We start from the raw sequence: 24,157 nt of genomic DNA on the forward strand, positions 1-24,157 counted from the left end.
TGTGCATACAACGGGTGCAAGCTAGATTTGCACATGCAAATACCAAGGTTAAAACTTTACGAGCCTAGCATGTACAGACATGGTCTCGGAAAGTCGTCATGATATGATGGATAAAATTATGAGTGAAATTGTTCATCGTATTACAAAGTTACTAATAGTGAAATTTGGAACACTTGTCATATGATGATCAACTTCAAAATAAGAACCTCAAGGTTATTGGTATTAGACCAACAAACCTAGAAGTTATTGATGTTGAAGTGTTTTTCTGAATAATGAGGAAAGCTAAAAGAGAAACTACAAAAGATATTTTGGCAGAAGAAAAGAGAAGACTAGAAAGTCTAGCTCGTGTGTATATAAATGATATACATGTTATGGTTGTATTCCTAGTTAGGTCACAATATGAAATTCTTGGGTATTAGTACTATATTGGTTGGTATGAAGTGTCATACAAAACAACGCAATACAAGAATACAATGGCCTAAGTGACTAACAAGGAATATGATAAGAATGCACGTCTGGAACAAAAATAAAGTGTTATTATGTTCGTCGTTGGCATTCTATCTAGCCCTTAGAATTTATAATAAAGAACTTAATAATTGTTATTTTGCTCTGGTCAAATGAAAACAATAAGTTGTTCAAATTATGACATTACTCCATGTACGATGGATAAGTTATTATAAATATTAATGGTGAAACACACATACATAACACTGACGCTAAAATGCCATAAGGCAAATGATTTGAATTCCACTTATTTGTGGAACCGCCATTTAGGTCATGTTAGAAAGGAATGCATGAAGGAACTCCATGCAAATGGATTTTTGGAGTCATTTGATTTTTGAATCGTTTGGCGCTTGCAAATATTTTCTAAAAAGAATGACTAAAATACCGTTCATAGGCCAAGAGTTGAACGGGCAACTAAATTAGTGGAAAAATACATGATGATGTATGTGGTTCACTGGACATAGTTGTGTGCGGGAGATTCTTCTACTTCATGAAAACTTTCAACAATGAATTGAGTATATATGTGGATATATTCAATAAGGAAGAAGTTTGAAACATTTGAATGGATTCAAATAAATTTCAGCATGAAGTGGAAATCATCGTAATAGAAAAGTCAAATATCTATGATTGGATCATGGTAGAAATATTTGAATTATGAGTTTTAGCGAACATCTAAGAGAGTTATGAAATTGTTCTACAACTCACATTTCTTGGAGTATCATAATGATGATATAGTATCCAAGATATGTATCCAAACTTTGTTGGATTAATGATGAGATAAAATATTATAACGCCATTATAATTTTGTGGATTATGCTTTAGTGACTACCGCTTTTACACTGAATAGAGCATCATCATGATCCGTTGAAATGACACCATACGAGTTATGGTATGGGTATAAACCCTAATAGTCTTTCTTTAAATTTTGGTCTAATAGTTTACAACCAAAATCGGATGAATGTCTTTGTTGGTTATCCCAGAAATTTAATTGGGAATTCTTCCCACGAGACAAAGACAAAAGTGTTTGTCAATGTTTCTAAATTCCGAGAAATTGTTTCTAGTGAAGTTTTTGAGTGGGAGGACAATATAATTTGATAAGGTTTATGAACCTGAGCATAATGGTCAGAGTAGCGCAGCATCGGAATTTGTTTCGGAAGCGGCCACGACGATCATGGCTCCCATGACTACAAAGTGTTTTAGCCATGGAGATCGAAGTACATATTGAACCTTGTAGGTATGTTTTACTTTGTGATCAAATAAATGATTTGTGAACAAAGAATTGATTTTGAACAATGATAAACCAACTACAAACAAAGAAGTTATGATGGGCCCTGACTCCGTTAAAATGGCTATACGCCATGAAATCCAAGATAGATAAATACTTTTTGAAAGTAAATGGATCTATTAAATTGATGGACTTGGATGGAATATCCTTAAAAGAAGCTCGACTTGTCGGAAAATTGTTTACGACAAAGTTCAAAGAGTTGACTACGATAAGATTAGATCTTCCGTAGTAATTCTTATAGTCTATGTGGATTATTCTAGTAATCACTAGATATTTCTTTTATGAGATATGTTAGTAGGATGGCAAAATACACTACTTAACAGAAGTGTGTATTAAAGGTGTATACTAGATACAACCAAGAGTTTTGCTGGTCCGTGGAATACTAGATAGCTATACAAGCTTCAATTGGATGAAGTAAGTATCACGGAGTTGGAATCTTCACCAGATGAAATAGTCAAAGAGTTTTTGATTTCATCAGAGACGATGAAGAGGCTTGCATTTGCAAGAAATTAAGTGGGAGCGCTAAGACACATTTATAATACTTTATGTAGGTGGCATATAGTTGGTTATAAATGATGTAATTATATACTTGATTAAAAGGTTTCATTGAGAATTAACTTCAATGAAAGGATATGGACTGAAACAAATTTAGTGTCAAGATCTATGAAGATAGATTGAAACACATAAATAAGTTTAAGTCAAAGTACATATGATGGATATTGAAGTAGTTCAATATAGAAATATTAAGAAAATGTTCTTGTCATGTGAAGGTTTAACAAGACTTGAGTGTATCTGACACTCAATGAGTAAAAACACATGAGTGATTATAGATCACGAATAATATGTACACAATCGTATATCATGTGCTATAAAGTGTTATGAGCATATACCAGAATGATTCATATGATGATCATTGGACGACAGTAAGAATTTCCTTGAGTACTTTAGAAGAACTAAGGATATATATATATTTTTGTATGAAGAAATGACAAACAAATCGCTGTAAGGTGTTACACCGATATTGGTTTTGTCACATATAAAATATAATTTCAATCTCAAATTAGACTAAGTGTTGTTTAAAAGGTAGCACAATGAGCTAGAAGTTGTCTATGCTAGATTTAGAAGAGTTCTAAATATTGTGACGGATTCTACAAAAGAAGGCGAGAATATGTCATTGTTTTGACAAATGACAAAGGATGTTAAAGTCAAGAGGTTCTTTGAGAACTTGGTGTAGTTAAAATGAGTCGAATTTTGAAGCTATATTGTGTGTGATAATATTAGTGACATATTTCAGACAATGGAATTAAGGTTCCACCAGAAGATCAAACATATTTAATGCCGACTCATTTGGAAATGAGTAATGCGTTGAGACGCAAATGAATTACAAAATACATACGTTTCGAGCGTGTCGATCTCGTTGACTAAAAACCTCTCCCGTGAGCAATACATGATAAAACACCGGAAGGCCAAGGTGTTATATCTTTACAAATGTAAACTAGATTATTGACTCTAGTGCAAGTGGGAGACTGAAGGAGATATGCCCTAGAGGCAATAATAAAGTGGTTATTATTTATATCTTTATGTTTATGATAAATGTTAATATATCATGCTATAATTGTATTAACCGAAACATTAGTACATGTGTGATATGTAGACAAACAAGAAGTCCCTAGTATGCCTCTTAAACTAGCTTGTTGATTAATGGATGATTAGTTTCATAATCATGAACATTGGATGTTATTAATAACAAGGTTATATCATTATATGAATGATGTAATGGACACACCCAATTAAGCGTAGCATAAGATCTCGTCATTAAGTTATTTGCTATAAGCTTTCGATACATAGTTACCTAGTCCTTATGACCATGAGATCATGTAAATCACTTATACCGGAAAGGTACTTTGATTACACCAAACACCACTGCGTAAATGGGTGGCTATAAAGGTGGGATTAAGTATCCAGAAAGTATGAGTTGAGGCATATGGATCAACTGTGGGATTTGTCCATCCCGATGACGGATAGATATACTCTGGGCCCTCTCGGTGGAATGTCGTCTAATGTCTTGCAAGCATATGAATGAGTTCATAAGAGACCACATACCACGGTACGAGTAAAGAGTACTTGTCAGGAGACGAGGTTGAACAAGGTATAGAGTGATACCGAAGATCAAACCTCGGACAAGTAAAATATCGCGAGACAAAGGGAATTGGTATCGTATGTGAATGGTTCATTCGATCACTAAAGTCATCGTTGAATATGTGGGAGCCATTATGGATCTCCAGATCCCGCTATTGGTTATTGGTCGGAGTGAGTACTCAACCATGTCCGCATAGTTCACGAACCGTAGGGTGACACACTTAAAGTTGGATGTTGAAATGGTAGAACTTGAATATGGAATGGAGTTCGAATATTTGTTCGAGTCCCGGATGAGATCCGGACATCACGAGGAGTTAGGAATGGTCCGGAGAATAAGATTCATATATAGGAAGTCATATTCCAAGTTTGGAAATGATCCGGTGCATTTATGGCAGGTTCTAGAAGGTTCTAGAAAAGTCCGGAAGAAATCATCATGGAAAGTAGAGTCCCGGAGGGACTCCACCTTGCATGACCAGCCAACCCTAAAGGGGAGGAGTCCAAGGTGGACTCCTCTAGGGTGGCCGGCCAACCCCCCTCATGGAAAGGGGGATTCCCACCTTGGGTAGGTTTCCCTACATATGGGAGGTTTCATTGTTGGGGTCTTATTCGAAGACTTGGATACCAACACTTGGGGATTTCCACCTATATAATGAGGAGGAGAGGGAGGGGGCTGCCCACTCTTGGCCGCACCACCTAGGGCTGCCCTTGGCCGGCGCCCTAGCCTCCCCCTCTCTCCCCAAACCCTAGCGGTCTCTCTCCTCCACCACATCCCGCACGCTTAAGCGAAGCTCCGCCGGATTTCTCCACCACCACCGACACCACGCCATCGTGCTGTCGGATTCAAGAGGAGCTACTACTTCCGCTGCCCGCTGGAACGGGGAGGTGGACGTCGTCTTCATCAACAACCGAACGTGTGACCGAGTACGGAGGTGCTGCCCGTTCGTGGCACCGGAAGCGATCGTGATCAAGATCTTCTACGCGCTTTTGCAAGCGGCAAGTGAACGTCTACCGCAGCAACAAGAGCCTCCTCTTGTAGGCTTTGGAATCTCTTCAAGGGTTAGTCTCGTTCATCCCCTCGTTGCTCCCGTCTTCTAGATTGCATCTTGGCTTGGATTGCGTGTTCGCGGTAGGAAATTTTTTGTTTTCTATGCAACGTTATCCTACACTTCTCGCTTACCGTAGACTCGATGAAGCGTGGTGACGAAATCCCCTCGTCGCCCGTCTCGAACGGTGATGACGAATCCGAAAAATCGGAATCAACCGCCAACGAAAGCGGAACCTCGAGACGATACGATCCTTCTTTCTCGACGCGGAAGTGGAACCTTCCGAACGTCATCTCCATAGGCTCCTCCAAGTACGCATATGCATCCAAACAGGAGGGTGGGTGAGGAACAAAATCGACTAGATCAGTTTCGATCTGTTTACCTCTATCCATCGCGTTGCTTGCTACCGACGAAGTCGACGATCTTGAACGTGCCATCGAGATCAGCTCCTTGTCGCCTCTACTCCCCACGGTCGGCGCGAATTGACAAGGGATTAACTTATCAATGCCTACAGATTGTAGACTAGGGTTTAGTTGGAAGTGGAGGGCAAGTAGATCTCGAGGGTTTCAGCCGAAAAGTACTCGACGACTAAGAAACTAGGGTTATGTTGACAATAGATTCGATCCTCTCTTTGTCCCTCGACTCCCCCTTATATAGGAGGCGGAGCCGAGGGTGTCGTATTACACAAGTTTATAGATTCCGGGAGACTCTCTGAGTTCAACCCGTAAAGTTACAAATCTCTATATTTCCTAATACAACTCTATCTTTCCTTAACAACTAATTGGGCTTCCGAACTTCATATTCTTCGACCTGTGGGCCTTCAGTAAACCCCGGGTACCATCTTCGGCAGGCCCATTGGAGATGCCTATGTCAGAGATAGTACAAAACCATCTATAAAGTCGGTTTAATCTAGATGATCTTTTATGCTGGTGCGAGGCCTTTTTCAAATTTACATACATATTTAGGGTTTCTATTCTAGAATGGATCTATTCAATTCATAGTCAAAACTCACTTCTTAGTTGAACCTTACAAGGTCTTAAGGTTCGGTCATTTAGGCAAAAGGTACTACCTCCAAATATAAGGCTTTTTAGAATGCTAATTAGCTTTTTAAAAAGACTTATGTTTCTACAAGGAGATGGTAGCTCTTATGGATGACCATATACGGAGTACATAGTAGAGCTTGTCCATAAAAAAATTCTTAAAGCTGACTTACAAGCTTGTGGGTTGTCTATAAGCAATAAACAACCCTCGGTCTAGATATACATTCAAATATAGATAAAGTTGAGACATCTTTGTTTAAGAACAAAGGGAGCATTTTACTCTCTCCTTTTCTCTATTAAAGGTGTCTATTTGTGGCAAAGTTAACCTTATAAGTATATTGTAGCTACTTCCATGAGATTTATGGTAAAACTTTAGATATGCCCTATGTCTCCTGGAGATGAAACTGATACTGACGAGATGGTAGGGTAATGCATAGGAAATGTGGTCTAAAGACCATTTTGTATTTTTTTTTTTTTTTGGTTTTTTGTACTGCTATTGAAGGTTATAAATAGATTTATGAACTTTCCGCGAAAAAAAAAATATGTTTTCGGGCAATAGGACCTCAACAGGGGAAGCCTAGTTCCATTAAACATAATGAAACCAAGAGTTTTGTTCAGGCAACAGGAAGAATCACCGAGATTCTTCAAGTATAAGCAAAAGCTACAGGCCTAAAACAGAGTTTTTCAAGCTACTCTACACTTCCAGATTTTTACAGAGTGATGGACATCAAATGCATTCCTTAGCCGACTTGTACCCCACGCGAATATCCTGGAGGCGGGCTTTTGTTTCCTCCACAGGCGGCAGCAGTGTGCTTTTCTTGTTTATGATGCATCGACCATTCAGGGCGTCCAAAAGGACTCATTGGAGACTTTGTGTAGGAAGCATCGGAACCACAGGGAGTAGCTAGCGCACATCAAGGACGCCGTGGAGTGAGCAATGTACATAGCATCCAAGCTAGACATGATCACCCCCATGGCATACCTTCCGGGTGTCTTGACCAATTCTTGCAGAAAAATAAATTAAGACTGATTTGCCCTTTAATTAAAAGGAAAAAAAATGATAGCTAAGGCTGATCATAGTAGGAGTAACTTAGAGTAGTAACATATGACATGTTATTAGTCTAATTTACTACCTCCATAGTGACATAGTATGTGGTTTCATGTATTGTGTCATTTAGTATGTTATAGACTCATTTTATCTTGGCATATGTGATGTTAAGTTAACATAGCTAGTTATACTATACCTCATTCTCTTTTTTTATTTATTTCTATGTTATATCACCAAAATATCTTACTGATGTAATGTTACTACCTATGTTAGAACATCTCTAACAGAGCCCGTATATCGCGGAACCGAAAACGTCGAGTTCGGTCTCCCGAACTGTTGGAAATAGTTGGATTTTTTCACGACGCAGAACAGAAACCGAACTCGTGAACCGAAAAAGCGGAAATCAAACGCCGCGGGAAAATGAAACTCGCGGTTGAACTCGATTTGCTCCGATCAAGCTGAATTCGTTGATAATTTACAATAATCTTGGCAAAAATACATGCTCGTTCGACCTACATTCGGTAATAAGGGGACTAATTAGACTAGATTAGTCCCCGGATGGACTATACTGTCACCGGGGCGCTTCCCGTCGGCGGCGGAGGGTTTTTGGTCGTCGGCTATTCCTAGGCGACGATGAGCGCCGCCACCTCGAAGGTCGCTGCCTCGGAGGTGCTCCCGCAGGCTAGAGGTGGCCCATCGGCGTCGGTGTCGGCGTTGCCGTGCGGGGGCAGCGTCGGCAGTGGGGGTGCACGAGCCGACAGCGGGGGCGCTTCGGCTTCTCCTTCCTCAGTTGCCTCCTCGCGCGCTTGGCCGCGCGCGATAAGTTCCGGCCACTTCCGGCCCGCGCTCTTCCATGCGTCGTCGAAGCGCGACCGCCTCCGCCCGTACACCCGGCGAGCGCCGAGGTACTTTTCCGCTGCCGATTCGGCCACCTCCCCTACCTACGAGTCTTAACCGCCCCATAGCGGACGGAGGGGTGGTGGCCGAGGCGGCGGAGCGGCGTCAGAGGAGGCGGAATCACTCGCCGGAGATGAGGCAGACGGCGGGAGTGAAAGCGGCGAAGGGGAGTAGGGTTTAGAAACCGGACTCTCCTTCGCGGCCCCTTTTAATACGGGGCGACCGCTCGATTTCTCGGGAACCCGAACTCGTTATACGGACCAGACCGCGAGTTTGGGCTCCGTTCTAACCCATCTCCAAACCGAACTCCTATTCTCACCAAAAAATTTCAGTTTCGGCTGCAAGTTCGGGCTCCGCTAGAGATGCTCTTAGAGCGTGTGCCCTCTTAATTTTACTCATTGGTTCACCTCTGAATTGCACAGAAAAGGAATATGCACCTGCGTCTAGAAGATGCAGCCAATCGGGACGCATCTGAGCCCCTGAAAGTGGCCGTGTCGCCTGCCCCACCGCTTCTCGCCCAAGTCGCCGCGACCACGTCACTGGAGCCGCGCCCGCGCGGATGCGGACGCGTGCTGCACACCCGACCGCCCGATCATACCCAAGTCCCCATCCACCCCCCGCCCCGGAACCCGGACGCTTTCCCGTCCAGATCCACTCCGCCCGCCTCGTCATCTTCCTCGGCCCGCATTCCCACCCTCCAGATCCCGCACCCCGCGAAACAAGCCACCTATCTCACCAATCCGCGCGCGCGCGCCCACCATTGCTCTCCTCTCCTAGCTAGCTCCGTCCGTCGCCATCGTCATGGCCGCCGCTTCTTCCAGGAGGAGGGCCGGAGAGAAGAAGGATCTCTTCCACGTCGTGCACAAGGTGCCCGCCGGCGACAGCCCCTACGTCCGGGCCAAGCACCTCCAGGTTAATCACGGTTTCTCTTCTCCAGTTCTCCTCATGCAAACTCTGCCTTCTCCAGTGGGCTGTGCTTAATAATGGAAACCGGGGTAGTAGCCTTAACTGTACGCCCGTGCCCAATCATGGTAACGGCTAGCACCAGAAAAGCAAACTGCCATAGATCATGCGTTTCCTGCTCCGGCGTGATTCCTGGGATCCTATCTGCGGGAAAAATCTTTCTTTCCTCGGAAAGGAATCACTGTTCACCGAATCGGTCACTGTGCTAAGGTTACCACAAATGGGTGGTGGTCCTTCGCGCGCGTGGGGTCAACGTGCGCGCTTAACAGATGATGATTGTGTTTTAACTACTCCAACTATACATCAAATTCATGTTTATTAGTACTGTAGTATTAGTTGAACACAAAAATCTGTCCGCGAGTTCTTCCTGCAACGTTTCAAATTGCTAAATTGGGTCAAACGGTTTTGGATTGTGCAGCTGGTGGAGAAGGACGCGGAGGCGTCCATCGTCTGGTTCTGGAAGGCGATCAACTCCGGGGACAGGGTGGACAGCGCGCTCAAGGACATGGCCGTGGTCATGAAGCAGCAGGACCGCGCCGAGGAGGCCATCGAGGCCATCAGATCCTTCAGGCACCTCTGCTCCAGGCAGGCACAGGAGTCCCTAGACAACCTGCTCATCGACCTCTACAAGGTGCATTTCGTTGCACACCATGAAAAAAAAAATACAACATTCTTGGCTTATTCCTGAATTCTAACGTGATATGTCAATTCTGGTGTTCAGAAGTGCGGAAAGGTCGAGGAGCAGATAGAGCTGCTGAAACAGAAGCTAAAGATGATATGCCTCGGCGAGGCATTCAATGGGAAGATCACCAAGACGGCACGCTCCCACGGCAAGAAGTTCCAAGTCTCAATCCAGCAAGAGATGTCCCGCATCCTGGTACGCGCCACTCCTCCTTATTGCTGGTTGCCAGTTGTGCATGTCACTTCAGTATTCAGTTACACTCAAGTTACTTTACTGAAACTCTCCGATGTGCGATTCCAGGGCAACCTTGGCTGGGCTTACATGCAGCAGAACAACTACGAAGCCGCTGAACTGGTCTACCGGAAGGCCCAAACCATCGTGCCCGACGCTAACAGGGCGTGCAACCTCGGGCTGTGCCTGATCAAACAGGGCAGGCATGAGGAGGCAATGCAAGTACTAGAGGATGTCCTGCTTCGCAGAATCTCCGGACTGGACGATGACAAGGCGGTCGCCCGAGCTGAGCAGCTGCTCCGTGAGCTCTGCCCGACGACCCATGTTTCATCGCCGTTGGATATCGGCTTCAGTTTCACCGAGGAGATCGTGGAGAGACTAGACCTTGTGATGAATGATTGGACGCCATTCAGGTCGAGGAGGCTGCCTGTGTTCGAGGAGCTAGACGCATTCAGGGACCAAATGGCTTGTTGATTTCTTACTTCTTCGGTTCCTTTTTTTTTTAATCTTTTGATTGAAGAGCAGGCGCTTGCGGTACATAGAGGTTGGTGTGCATGTACATACTGGGTGTTGTGGAAGGATGATACAGGTGTGAATGAGAGATCTGATAGATGGTAGATATCATAAGATAGGGTTGATGCAAAGCGTTCCCTTGAGAACTAGTGTGGTTTTCCTTTGTGATCTATTCTATAATGAAGAACTGCAGATGTTCTTACATGTATTTGACCTGTTCAGGAGACAAGAGATATCTGCCAAGTTGAGTATTCACTTGCTGGCTCAAATATTGAAATGTTTTTCTTTTGGTCCCAAATATTCAAGGCAAAGTACAGTATACAACAACTGAAATTTTATCCATTGTCGGAGACAGCTTCAGCCAGGACGACATTGAATATGCACTGCCAATATTGTTAAAACCTTCAAAGCAACTGACAGATACACATGTTACTGAATTCATGATCACAGAGCAGTATATATCTTTTCCAATAAAGGATAGCGCAGTATATATTTTTTCAACAAAGGACAGTGAAGTATATAAATAAATCACAAAAGCTACACAAGAAGACGTTCCAGAATTAGCTGGACTGAAATCCAAGAGTTGGATTACTGAAAGAAACTCAGGCATTATTCTGCTGAACACATTTCAGACATTTCTCTGTTCGTCCGCCGGAGTACACGACATTGTTCAGGACTGGAAAACATACCAAAAATAAGATTCATCCTAACTGACCGAACTTCCACAGCAGACAACAAAATATGTTCAGTTCAGTCCACTGACGAAAATGCAGGTTTCTAAAGAATGTACACAGGAAAATGCATATCGGCACACCGAAGTTCTTTCCATCTTTTCCTACGTTTGATGCCGGATCACGTCCATCCTAGAGAACACTCTCCGCCACTGCAAATTCAGAAGGACAGTAACTTGAATAAACTGTTGGATAGAAAGAATGAAAGGGGAAGAAGAGAAGTTCAGAAGGTGGACAGGAGATCCGTTTCGACTTTACCTGCAGAGGACACCACGGGGACGAGGACGAACTCCATGTCGGCGTTGCCGGGAGGGAGGTCGAGGACGACGGGGAACAGCGGCCTCGGCGCCGCGGTGCTCCGGCGGCAGACTACGAAGTCCCCGCGGCGGCGGGTCTCCTCGCCCAGCCTGCGGTGAAGCGCCACGAGGCTCTGCTCGTTGAACGCGAAGTACTTCCAGGTCCCGTCGTCGAAGTCGTCCACGCCGCCGTCGTCCCTGGCGGTGTTGTAGAAGATCGTCCGCGGCGCCGGCTTCCACAGGGGCTCCTCCTCCTCGCTCGACGGCTCCTCCTCCTTCTCCTCCTCTTCCTCCAGGAGCAGCTTCCCCTTCGATTCCTGCACTCACGTAGCACAACAAGTACCGCTAATCATTGTCCTGTAAGCAAGGAGGGGCTGAGGCAATCAACAGTGAATTTGTTGCATCCAAGAATTCGGGATGAAACGATCAAGAATTCAGGAGTAACAAGAATCCAAGAAACCAAAGAACAGGGGCGTACCTTGGCGGAGTGGAAGTGGAACCTGGCGAAGACGCTGGACGCGGTGTCCGACACCGACGCCGTCGCCTCCAAGCGGGCGTCGCACGACTTAGCGCGGCAGATCACCGCCGCCTCTGACGCGGCCACCGGCGGTGGCGGGACGAGGACGGGCTCGACCACCCAGGAGCTCTCCGCCGGGTCGGCGTCGAGGTCGACGGTGATCGCGTTGTCCTGCGGCGTGTCCCCGAACCTGGCGCGTAGGAGGCGGCCGTAGGGGCCGGAGAGCGTGAGGTGCTCCCCCTCCCGGAGCGGCGACCAGAGGAAGGCGTTGTCGTTGGGGCAGGAGGGCGTGCCCTGCACCACCATGCAGCTCGCCCTGGTGCCGCGGCCTCGGCTGCCGAGGACGTCGGCGGGGAGCTCGGTGGCGCCGAGGTAGAGGCCGCGATGGCCCTGGAGGCGCACGTAGTCGTCGCCGGCGAGCTCCACGGCCCAGACCGTGCCGCGGGAGTTGCGGCGGTAGCCGTGGGAGACGGCCTCGTCGTCGAGCGCGCAGAGGTACGTGCCCAGGTGGCTCTTGAGCCGCACGGACCGCGCGGCCTTGAAGGGCTCCATCGCTGCGGTGCGGAGTGGAGGGATCAAGAATGAAGAACGGGACGGGGGTTCTTGGTCTGGACTCTGGAGGACGGAAGGGGGGAAGCGGCGAAGGGGATGGGAGACGGCTTGGGGGTTTGTTTGGGCGGGAGGAGGAAAGGCGGTTGAGGACCTGTTGGTTTTGGGCGCAACAACGGCAGGGTTTTTTGGTTACTGCGTTTGATCAAAGATTCAGGAGATTAGAGCATCTCTACTCGAACCTCTAAAAAGATTTAGCTGGGCTAAAGATTCTGGTTTGCTACTCTAATGTGCTTTTAACCAAATTTTCATATCGTTTAGAGGAGTAAATTTTTTACGAGGCCGATACTCGACCTGCTCGTGGTCGAGTAAAAATCCCCCTCCTTTCTCTTCGCCCCTCCTATGTTGAAAAATTAGCACACTCAAACCTGGTTTAAAAATACGCTGCAAAATAAGATGTTAACTTCATATCCACTCATGCACTACCTCCACTGCTCGTTGCTCTATCACGAAAGAAAACATATGCATCAAACATATATGGAGGAACATACTATATCCCAACAGAGGACAAGTCATGCGTGCTCTCAGCACACATATAGTTGATTTCTGTAAGTAGGCAGAATAAGTCATATGTGATTCAGCAACAAGCAAATCGACACGCACACACTAGTCCTTTATACGTGGAGAACTTTCAAAGTGAGGGGAACAACCACGGACCGAAACTATCCAAATCTTCTTTCACTATATAAAATGGGGATACAAGAAGTTCTTCCCTACAAAGCACTAGAGGATCGCAAACATCAAGATACAAGTGGATTTTAGATGCCAACAACAAGATTTGGGACACAAGAGTTACCGATTGGAGGAATCTCATCAAAGATGGTGGAACAACAGTTTGAAGGACACGGTAATGCAGATCTTGTCTTCGTAACCTTGTGGTCAAGGATCGGCGCTTGATTTAGCTTCTTCTTTCAACTTTCTCTATTTTCCCTTCTCTCTTGGTTTTCTCCTCTAATGGAACCTAAACTGGATTTTCATCACCCCACTGAGTGTTGGCTGGATGGGAGGATTATTCTCTCCCTCCCCTCATGCGTAATGTTCAAAATGATCCTTAGTCATAACCCTAATGGGTAGTGGGCTATTGCACTTGTTTAGGCAGCCTAAAAGGATTCAATAGGTCATCTCTTGATAATCCACGTGAGAAGGATACCCAACATTCTCCCCCACCTAACTCATGTGGGCACCGCCATGACCGTTGCCTTGCTACATACAAGTAACTTCTCACTTGGCAATATCTTGGTCATCATATCCGAACCATTCCTGTCGGTACGGACATTCTTAAGTCTCAGCGACTTAGCACTCACAACTTCACGAATCCAATGATACCTCTCAATGTGCTTGGTTCAAGAGTGGAGACTTGGATTCTTGGTAAGATGGGTGTCACTCTGGCTATCGCTAAACAAATTTTAATTCTCTTGTTTCATTCCAAACGTTTGCAAGAAATTTTTCATCCATAACACTTCCTTGCAAACCTTGATACGTCCAAAACGTATCTACTTTCCCGAACACTTTTGCTATTGTTTTGTCTCTAATTTGTGTATTTTGGATGCAACTAACACGGACTAACGCTGTTTTCAGCAGAACTGTTCTGGTGTCTCGTTTTTGTGCAGAAATCCAACTTTCAGGAAAATCCTCGGAATTTATGCAGAAGGTTCTATTTTCCCAGAATATTGGCGGAGCCAGAAGGGCAAGCCAGGTGGGGGCCCGAGGGCCCCACACCATAGGCCGGTGTGGCCCAGGAGGGGCCCGCGCGGCCCTATGGTGTGGCGGCCTCGGTCAGCCCCCGACGCCCTCCTTCGGACTATTTATTGCCTTCGACCTAAAAACGCACGGGGAGAAGTCGAAGTCGCCAGAAAGCCTCCAGAACGCCGCCACATCGCGAAACTCCGTCTCGGGAGCCAGAAGTCTCCGTTCTGGCACTCCGCCGGGACGGGGAATTGGAGGAGATCATCGCCATCATCACCACCGACGCCTCTCCATCAACCAGCCATGTTTCCCCCATCCATGTGTGAGTAATTCCCCCGCTGTAGGCCGAAGGGGATGGTAGGGATTGGATGAGATTGGTCATGTAATAGCATAAGATTGTTAGGGCATAGTGCCTAGTGTCCGTAATTGGTACTTTGATGATATTGTTGCAACTTGCTATGCTTAATGCTTGTCACTAGGGCCCGAGTGCCATGATCTCAGATATGAACATGTTATTGTTTCATCATGATATTCATTGTTTATGGTCTTACCTGCAAGTTGTATACACATGTCGCTGTCCGGAACCAATGGCCCCGAAGTGACAAGAATCGGGACAACCGGAGGGGATGGTAGTGATGTGAGGATCACATGTGTTCACGGAGTGTTAATGCTTTGCTCCGGTACTCTATTAAAAGGAGTACCTTAATATCCAGTAGATTCCCTTGAGGCCCGGCTGCCACCGGCTGGTAGGACAAAAGATGTTGTGCAAGTTTCTCATTGCGAGCACGTACGACTATAATTGGAACACATGCATATTGATTGCTTTGTACTTGGACACCGTTTTATTATTATCTGCAAATGCCCTGCTATGATTGTTACATGAGTTTCTCTCATCCATGCAACGCCCGTTATCCGTCCCCGTGCCTACAATATTTTAATCCTCATTGTTTACTATAATCACTACTGCTGTCTCTCGTTACTTTCTTTGTTATTTCACTACTGCTACTGCTATAAAACTGTTACTACTGATAAACTCTTGCGAGCAAGTCTATTTCCAGGTGCAGCTGAATTGACAACTCCGCTGTTAAGGCTTTCAAGTATTCTTTGTCTCCCCTTGAGTCGAATCAATAAATTGGGTTATACTACCCGCGAAGACTGCTGCGATCCCCTATACTTGTGGGTCATCAAGACTGTTTTCTGGCGCCGTTGCCGGGGAGCACAGCTTTATTTGGAAGTTCACTTGGATTGATATTGTTCGCTGCAAATTCTCCATCATGGGTAAAACTCGCGATCCTAAAGTCGCCATATTACCATCCACTACTAGAAAAGGTACAACTCTGAGTACCTCTGCTACTCTTGATTCACCATCTGTGATAAGTCAACTTGTTTCACCGCCGCAAGCTTCACTTGCTGGTACTTCTGCTGAATCTGAAAACTCTCATAATATTGATAATGTTTCTGCTGTGCTTGATGATAGTGGTTCATTGGGATCCTTTCTAGATGCTACAGTAGCTAGGTCTAGACAAATTGAAAATGTTGAAACTCCTAATGAAAATGCCACTACACCTGTTAATTCACCTGAACTTGATTATTCTAGTGATGATCCTGATGAGGATTATGTGGAGCTTAATGATGATTTTATTAATAGATGCAATGCTATTGCTGATGCAAGAAAAATTAAGAAGTTTCTCACACAATATACTGTTAGACATAAGCTATCTCCTGATCCTAAATTTGCCACATCTCCTATATGCATTAAGGATAAAGATTATGATTTTTCTCTTGATCTATCTCATATAGCTATTGTAGAGAAAACACCCTTTTGTGGTACTGAAAAAGAAAGTGCTGTAGAACACATGATTGAACTTTCTTCTATGAGTAGCTTGTTTTCTGATGATGTCAAGATGCGTACTTACTTTGTCGCTAAAATTTTTCCTTTCTCATTATAGGATGATGCTAAAACTTGGTATAATAATTTGCCTCCTGGTTCTATTAAAAATCCAACTGAGTTGCGTGATGTTTTCTTTCGAAAATACTTTCCTGCTAGTGCTCAACATGTTGCTTTACAGAAAATTTATAGGTTTGACCAGGGAGATGAAGAGAAATTGCCTGAGGCATGGGCAAGATTTTGTTCTCTTATCAGAGCTCGACCTGGACATGATTTAGAAAAGAATGATCTACTTGATATATTTTATAGTGGACTAACCATTGAATCTAGAGCATATTTGGATAGTTGTGCTGGTTGTGTTTTCGGAAAAGAACTCAGCACGAAGCTGAAGAATTATTGGCTAAAATAAGCCGGAATCATGATGATTGGAATACACCTGAACCAACTCCAACGCCAATATTGAAGAAGAGGGATTTAATTGAATTGAATGATGAAGATATGAGGGAAGCTAAGAAGTCTCTCAAGGAGAAAGGTATTAAATCCGAAGATGTGAAGAATCTACCTCCCATAGAAGATATATGTGAGATAATTCCCCCTTCGTTCATGATTGAGGTAAACTCCCTTCAACGCTTTACTAGGGAAGATATTCCATATTCGAAACCTCCTGCGCAATGCTTAGATGAGTTTGATAATTATATTGTTAAGCAAGAAAATTTTAATATGAGAGTAGAGAATCATCTAATGGAAAATTCTCAAGCTATTAGCAATTTGCATGATATTGTGGAGAGAACCTCCAATGATGTTAAGATGCTTGTTAAACATTTTCAAATGATTCAAACTCAAATTGATCAACTCACTAAAGTGCAAAATGACTTGTTAAAAAATAATAATTCTAAAGAGAAACATGCTTGTGAAGTAACAACTAGAGGTGGTGTCTCTACCCAGGATCCTCTATATCCTGAAGGGCATCCCAAAAGAATTGAACAAGATTCTCAACAAATTGAACCTAGTGCTCCTTCTAAGAAAAAGAAGAAGAAGAAACATAAAAATGTTGTAGAATCATCTGAACCTGTTAATGATCCTAATAGTATTTCTATTTCCGATGCTGAAACTGAAAGTTGTAATGAACATGATAATGGTAATGATAATGATAAGAATGACGCTTCTGATAAAGAAGAGGTAGAAGATGAACCTGACAAGCATGCTAAAAATAAAAAGTATACTAAAGAAGATTTTATTGCTAAGAAACATGGTAATGAAAGAGAACCTTGGGTGCAAAAGCAAATGCCTTTTCCTGCTAAGAAACTAAAATCAAAGGAAGAAGAACACTATAATAAATTTTGTGATTGGATGAAACCTTTATTCTTGCAAATCCCTTTGACTGATGCTATTAAATTGCCTCCTTATTCAAAGTATATGAAGGATATTGTTACTAACAAAAGGAAAATCCCCAATGAGGAAATTTCCACTATGCTTGCTAATTACTCTTTCAATGGCAAAGTGCCAAAGAAGTTGGGCGACCCAGGTATACCTACTATTCCTTGTTCTATTAAGAATAATTATGTTAAAACTGCTCTATGTGACTTGGGAGCCGGTGTTAGTGTTATGCCTTTTTCTCTTTATAAGAGACTTTATTTAGATAAGTTGATACCTACTGATATATCTTTGCAAATGGCTGATAAATCTACTGCTATTCCTGTTGGTATATGTGAGGATGTTCCTGTTCAAGTTACTAATAACTGCTTGATATTAACTGATTTTGTTGTGTTGGAAATGGTTGAAGATGATAATATGTCTATTATTCTTGGGAGACCTTTTCTTAACACCGCAGAGGCTGTTATTGATTGCAATAAAGGAAAGGTTACTTTCAATGTTGATGATAAGGAGCATACCGTTTATTTCCCCAAGAGGATTGATAAAGTATGTGGAGTTAATACTATTTCTAATGTGAGAATTATCAAAGTTGGAACTATTGATTGTCCTATATATGAGCCTAAAGAAGGATATCAAAATCTTATGATTGGATCCATATCAATACAATTTAAGGTAACATGATTGATTTGAGGTTTATTTCTTCATATGCTATGTAAAATTTATTTGGTGGCAAGACTTGATCAACCTTGTTAACAAATACCTTTTATATGCATAGAGGAGGTAAACAACATTTCTTTCTCCCTCCACTTGTCTTACTTGCTGTAGCACTTTTGATTTGCAAAGTTCCTTAGTTAATTAGAGATTTCAAAAAAATTCCTGGCCAGTAATAATAAACTTGATACCCAGAAATGTGCATTTTTCAAAGTTTTCAAAAATTCACAAAAATTATACAGTTGGTCCTATTTTTCGAAAATGCACCTGGGAGCACCTGGAGATGACCAGTGGGGCACCCCAGGGTGGCACCCCACAGGCTGGCGCGGCCAGCAAGGGGGGCGCGCCACCCTGGCGTGTGGGCCCCCCTTTACCCCACTTCAGCATCTCTTTCTCCCAAACTCTTCTCTTTCCCGAAAAAATCGACACCAGCTTCCTCTCACTCGTGTTTTTGCTCAAGAGCTCAGGATTTTTCGATCTCTTTGTTCATCCCAGATTTCTGTCTGAAATTTGGCACATTTGCTCTCCGGTATGTGACTCCTCCGATTATCCAAGTAGAATTTTGTTTGGTTGAGTATATCTTGAATATTTTGCTGCTGTAGGTAACATGTTTAGTGAGCTTGCATGCTTGTTCTAAGTTGTATAAACTAGTTTTGATGCATGATTAGTACTCTAGCAAGTTCCTATAGTAGTTCCCCTTGATTATATGTCACCAAATCAAATTTTATATTGTTTGTTGAAAAATTTCAGAAAATGGAGTGGAATAGATATCAACTAAACCAACAAGAATTGGAGGTGCAACAAGTCATGAGAGTGAACCGCGAAGAGGGAGTATACCCCTCTTACTACCCATGCACAGATTTCATGAGAAGCGCAGGAATACTGGAAGATGTTCAGAATCTAATTTCTCGTGCAGGGTTGAATGATTTTGTTGATGGAGAACCATGCCAATATGCAAAATTGACTATGTCTGTTGTGCAGGATTTTAAGTTCAATTGGTCGCGATCTAACCCTATGGTTCAGTATAAGATTTATAATAAAACTGTCAACTTGCCATTCAATGATTTTTGTACAGCAATCTTTTACTTTTATGTTGTGTCTCCATTCTTTCTTTGAGCACTATCTTGAGAGCACAACTGTCATTCTTAGTATAATATGCTTGTCTCAAAATATGATTGATTGTGGTATAACTTTGATGCTTTTATCTTTGACAATCACTACTTCTAGTCTTTTTATGAACTTCAGAGGTGCCTGAGTATTTATGTTTTGCTAATCAAATATGGGCAAGCGAGATACCACTTTATCATACTCTCTTATGAACATTGCAATCCTGCTTATATACATGATTCATGATGCTTATTATTAATTGTTGGTACCTCTCCATGATTGACATAGCTGTTAGATGATCTTATTTGCATGCATCTTATTATGAACTGCCTAAGTGTTAGCCATAGCATGAGAATATATACATCATATGAGCAAATGTGTTCGTGAAAGTTCTTTTATCGCTCAGTTGTTAACTGAATTGCTTGAGGACAAGCAATAAGCTAAGCTTGGGGGGAGTTGATACGTCCAAAACGTATCTACTTTCCCGAACACTTTTGTTATTGTTTTGCCTCTAATTTGTGTATTTTGGATGCAACTAACACGGACTAACGCTGTTTTCAGCAGAACAGTTCCGGTGTCTCGTTTTTGTGCAGAAATCCAACTTTCAGGAAAATCCTCGGAATTTATGCAGAAGGTCCTATTTTCCCAGAATATTGGCGGAGCCAGAAGGGCAAGCCAGGTGGGGGCCCGAGGGCCCCACACCATAGGCCGGCGCGGCCCAGGAGGGGCCCGCGCGGCCCTATGGTGTGGCGGCCTCGGTCAGCCCCCGACGCCCTCCTTCGGACTATTTATTGCCTTCGACCTAAAAACGCACGGGGAGAAGTCGAAGTCACCAGAAAGCCTCCAGAACGCCGCCACATCGCGAAACTCCGTCTCGGGAGCCAGAAGTCTCCGTTCTGGCACTTCGCCGGGACGGGGAATTGGAGGAGATCATCGCCATCATCACCACTGACGCCTCTCCATCAACCAGCCATGTTTCCCTCATCCATGTGTGAGTAATTCCCCCGCTGTAGGCCGAAGGGGATGGTAGGGATTGGATGAGATTGGTCATGTAATAGCATAAGATTGTTAGGGCATAGTGCCTAGTGTCCGTAATTGGTACTTTGATGATATTGTTGCAACTTGCTATGCTTAATGCTTGTCACTAGGGCCCGAGTGCCATGATCTCAGATATGAACATGTTATTGTTTCATCATGATATTCATTGTTTATGGTCTTACCTGCAAGTTGTATACACATGTCGCTGTCCGGAACCAATGGCCCCGAAGTGACAAGAATCGGGACAACCGGAGGGGATGGTAGTGATGTGAGGATCACATGTGTTCACGGAGTGTTAATGCTTTGCTCCGGTACTCTATTAAAAAGGGGTACCTTAATATCCAGTAGATTCCCTTGAGGCCCGGCTGCCACCGGCTGGTAGGACAAAAGATGTTGTGCAAGTTTCTCATTGCGAGCACGTACGACTATAATTGGAACACATGCCTATTGATTGCTTTGTACTTGGACACCGTTTTATTATTATCTGCAAATGCCCTGCTATGATTGTTACATGAGTTTCTCTCATCCATGCAACGCCCGTTATCCGTCCCCGTGCCTACAATATTTTAATCCTGCTGTTTACTATAATCACTACTGCTGTCTCTGTTACTTTGCTGTTATTATTTCACTACTGCTACTGCTATAAAACTGTTACTACTGATAAACTCTTGCGAGCAAGTCTGTTTCCAGGTGCAGCTGAATTGACAACTCCGCTGTTAAGGCTTTCAAGTATTCTTTGTCTCCCCTTGTGTCGAATCAATAAATTGGGTTATACTACCCGCGAAGACTGCTGCGATCCCCCATACTTGTGGGTCATCAAACCTCAACTGCCGCTATGTACTCATCATCCGATGTTCATAATGAAACACATTTCTCCAACCTTAATTGACATGACATTGCTCCCCTACATAAGTCATCAGGTAACCAGAAGTAGACTTCCTAGAATCTTCATCACCAGAATAATTTGCATATGTATAACCTTGCGATACAGGATCACCGCTTCCAAAAAGCATATGAAAGATCTAGAAGTAGCTTTTAGATACATGAGAATACACTTCACTGCATTCTAGTGAGATTCCCCTAGATTTTTCATGAACCGTCTAACAACTCCAACTCCAACGGCATAGACAATATCATGTCTAGTGCATACCATGGCCGAAATCCCTCCTCCGCGTTCGACCACGCGAGCGGTTACTCCACGTGAAGTGCGGGACCACACAAATCAATTCCCTTTCCGGTTTTGTTGTTTTCTATTACCCCGCATATTAAATTACGTCAGCTAATTATGGCAATAAATTTCGCACATTTAATTCGCTAGAGAGAGTCAATTTTTGTATCCTTATTTATCATTTTGTGTTACCCGCACATTAAATTATGTTAGCTAATTACGATAGTAAATTTTGTGCCTTTAATTCATTGTTGCGAGTTCTTTTGTTTTTTGGTGGCGTTAATACCGCAAGTTTAATTCCGCATAGTAATTCCACGCATTTAATTCCGCTAGGTCAATCCTCGTTTTTAGCTATGATTCTTTTTTTCAATTCTCTTTACTCAATTCCATTTTGTCAATTCCCTTTGAAAAAAAATCATGTTATTTAGACTAATTTTTGAAATTCTCTTTTTCGGGCTAGTGGTTTCTTAGAAGGGAAAATAACGGGTGGGGAAACCACTTGCAACTCAAATGAACAACCACTTGCAATTTAATTAAAAATCACTTTTCAACTTAGTTAGAATTTCTGGTCGGTAGGTTTTGTTGACGTGTACAAGTAGATTGCCTAGCCCTTTCCATTAGTTCGGACTTTTGGTTTAATTGGCTAGTGCATGAAGCTTAACATGGTATCCGAGCCCCAGGTCTCAAGTTCAAATCCTGGCTTTCACAACTTATTCTAAAAAATTATCTCTTCTCCCCCCTCTTCTCGCAGCCTCCTGCCGCGCCCGGCCTCCCGCTGCCTCTTTGCCTCTCTACACGTGTTGACTTGTCTTCTCGTCTTCCCGTCACACGTGAGAGGGGGTGTTGAAGTGTATAAGTACATTTTCTAGCCCTTTCCATCAATTCGGACTTTTGATTCAAGTGGCTAGTGCATGAAGCTTAACATGGTATCAGAGCCCCAGGTTTCGAGTTCAAATCTTGGCTTTCCCAATTTATTCTAAAAATTATCTCCTCTCCCCGCAGCCTCCTGCCGTGTGGTCCCGGCCTTCTGCTGCCTCTTTGCCTCTCCTCCCGTGTGGTTCTGGCCTTCCGCTGCCTCTTTGCCTCTCTAGACGTGTTGATTTGTCTTCTCATCTCCCCGTCACACGTGAGAGGGGGTGTTGACGTGTACAAGTAGATTGCCTAGTGATGTCTACTGGTGCTTCTATTCTTGTAGACAGTGTTGGGACTCCAAGAGCAGAGGTTTGTAGAACATCAGCAAGTTTCCCTTAAGTGGATCACCCAAGGTTTATCGAACTCAGGGAGGAAGAGGTCAAAGGTATCCCTCTCAAGCAACCCTGCAACCACAAAGCAAGAAGTCTCTTGTGTCCCCAACACACCTAATAGGTGCACTAGTTCGGCGAAGAGATAGTAAAATACAGGTGGTATGAATAAGTATGAGCAGTAGTAACAGCGCCAGAAAAGTGCTTTGCTGTCCAGGACTGGCGTGTGGTTGATGGTGGTAATATTACGGACAGTACAGATGCAGTAAAACAGTAAACAAGCAGCGATAGCAGTATTTAGGAACAAGGCCTAGGGATCATACTTTCACTAGTGAACACTCTCAACATTGATCACATAACAGAATAAATAGATAGATGCTAGACTCTACACTCTCTTGTTGGATGATGAACACCACTAACTGGGTAGGATTACACGAACCCTCAATGCCGGAGTTAACAAGCTCCACAATATTCGATGTTCATGTTTAAATAACCTTAGAGTGCACGACAGATCAACACAACCAAACCAAGTACTAACATAGCATGCACACTGTCACCTTCACGCTACGAAAGGAGGAATAAGTCACATCAATACTATCATAGCAATAGTTAACTTCATAATCTACAAGAGATCACAATCATAACCTACGCCAAGTACTACACGATGCACACACTGTCACCATTACACCGTGCAGGAGGAATAGACTACTTTAATAACATCACTAGAGTAGCACATAGATAAATTGTGATACAAAACATATTGCAATCATAAAGAGATATAAATAAGCACTTCACTATGCCATTCATAACAGTGAATAAGTATTCTGTGAAATATAGCCTAAGAGACCCACACGGTGCACACACTGTCACCTTTACACACGTGGGACAAGGAGTCTCCGGAGATCACATAAGTAAAATCCACTTGACTACCATAATGACATCTAGATTACAAGCATCATCATATGAATCTCAATCATGTAAGGCAGCTCATGAGATTATTGTATTGAAGTACATAGGAGAGAGATTAACCACATAGCTACCGGTACAGCCTTAACCTCGATGGAGAACTACTCCCCCCTCATGGGAGACAGCAGCGTTGATGAAGATGGCGGTGGAGATGGCAGCGGTGTCGATGGAGAAGCCTTCCGGGGGCACTTCCCCGTCCCGGCGGCGTGCCGGAACAAAGAGTCCTGTCCCCCAGATCTTGGCTTCGCGATGGCGGCGGCTCTGGAAGGTTTCTCGTACCGTGGCCTTTTCGTATCGAAGTTTTTGGTCAGGGACCTTTAAATAGGCGAAGAGGCGGAGTCGGAGCGGCGACGAGGCGGTGACACACTAGGGGGCGCGGCCAAGGCCTGGGCCGCGCCACCCTGGCGTCTGGTGGCCCAGTGGCCCCCCTCTGGCCTCTCTCGGGTGTTCTGGAAGCTTCGCGTGATTCTAAGATGCTGG

At 43.8% G+C, this 24,157-nt stretch overlaps 2 protein-coding genes across 2 annotated transcripts; one reads left to right on the top strand and one right to left on the bottom strand.

Moving 5' to 3' along the window:
* The first annotated feature begins 8,597 nt into the window (after positions 1 to 8,597).
* LOC127327264 (protein SULFUR DEFICIENCY-INDUCED 2) lies at positions 8,598 to 10,549 on the top strand. The gene is made up of 4 exons (XM_051354044.2): positions 8,598 to 8,868; positions 9,338 to 9,550; positions 9,641 to 9,796; positions 9,902 to 10,549. Exons 1-4 carry the CDS (start codon positions 8,758 to 8,760, stop codon positions 10,304 to 10,306), a joined length of 885 nt encoding a protein of 294 aa, XP_051210004.1. The 5' UTR covers positions 8,598 to 8,757; the 3' UTR covers positions 10,307 to 10,549.
* Positions 10,550 to 11,208: 659 nt separating this feature from the next.
* Positions 11,209 to 12,441, bottom strand: LOC127338547 (uncharacterized). The gene is made up of 3 exons (XM_071824659.1): positions 11,851 to 12,441; positions 11,335 to 11,674; positions 11,209 to 11,228 (listed from the first exon to the last, which is right to left on the bottom strand). The coding sequence occupies exons 1-3, from the start codon at positions 12,439 to 12,441 to the stop codon at positions 11,209 to 11,211; spliced, it is 951 nt and encodes a 316-aa protein (XP_071680760.1).
* Between the last annotated feature and the right edge of the window lie 11,716 nt (positions 12,442 to 24,157).

The sequence above is a fragment of the Lolium perenne genome, chromosome 1 (genome assembly GCF_019359855.2).
Source record: "Lolium perenne isolate Kyuss_39 chromosome 1, Kyuss_2.0, whole genome shotgun sequence".
Classification (NCBI taxonomy): Eukaryota; Viridiplantae; Streptophyta; class Magnoliopsida; order Poales; family Poaceae; genus Lolium; species Lolium perenne.

Coding starts and splice junctions, on each gene's coding strand:
- LOC127327264 (XM_051354044.2), top strand. CDS start 8,758: ATGGCCGCCGCTTCTTCCAGGAGGAGGGCCGGAGAGAAGAAGGATCTC. Junction 8,869..9,337: donor TCCGGGCCAAGCACCTCCAG/GTTAATCACGGT, acceptor TGGATTGTGCAG/CTGGTGGAGAAGGACGCGGA. Junction 9,797..9,901: donor AAGAGATGTCCCGCATCCTG/GTACGCGCCACT, acceptor GTGCGATTCCAG/GGCAACCTTGGCTGGGCTTA.
- LOC127338547 (XM_071824659.1), bottom strand. CDS start 12,441: ATGGAGCCCTTCAAGGCCGCGCGGTCCGTGCGGCTCAAGAGCCACCTG. Junction 11,675..11,850: donor TCCACTTCCACTCCGCCAAG/GTACGCCCCTGT, acceptor TCGAAGGGGAAG/CTGCTCCTGGAGGAAGAGGA. Junction 11,229..11,334: donor CCCCGTGGTGTCCTCTGCAG/GTAAAGTCGAAA, acceptor CTGAATTTGCAG/TGGCGGAGAGTGTTCTCTAG.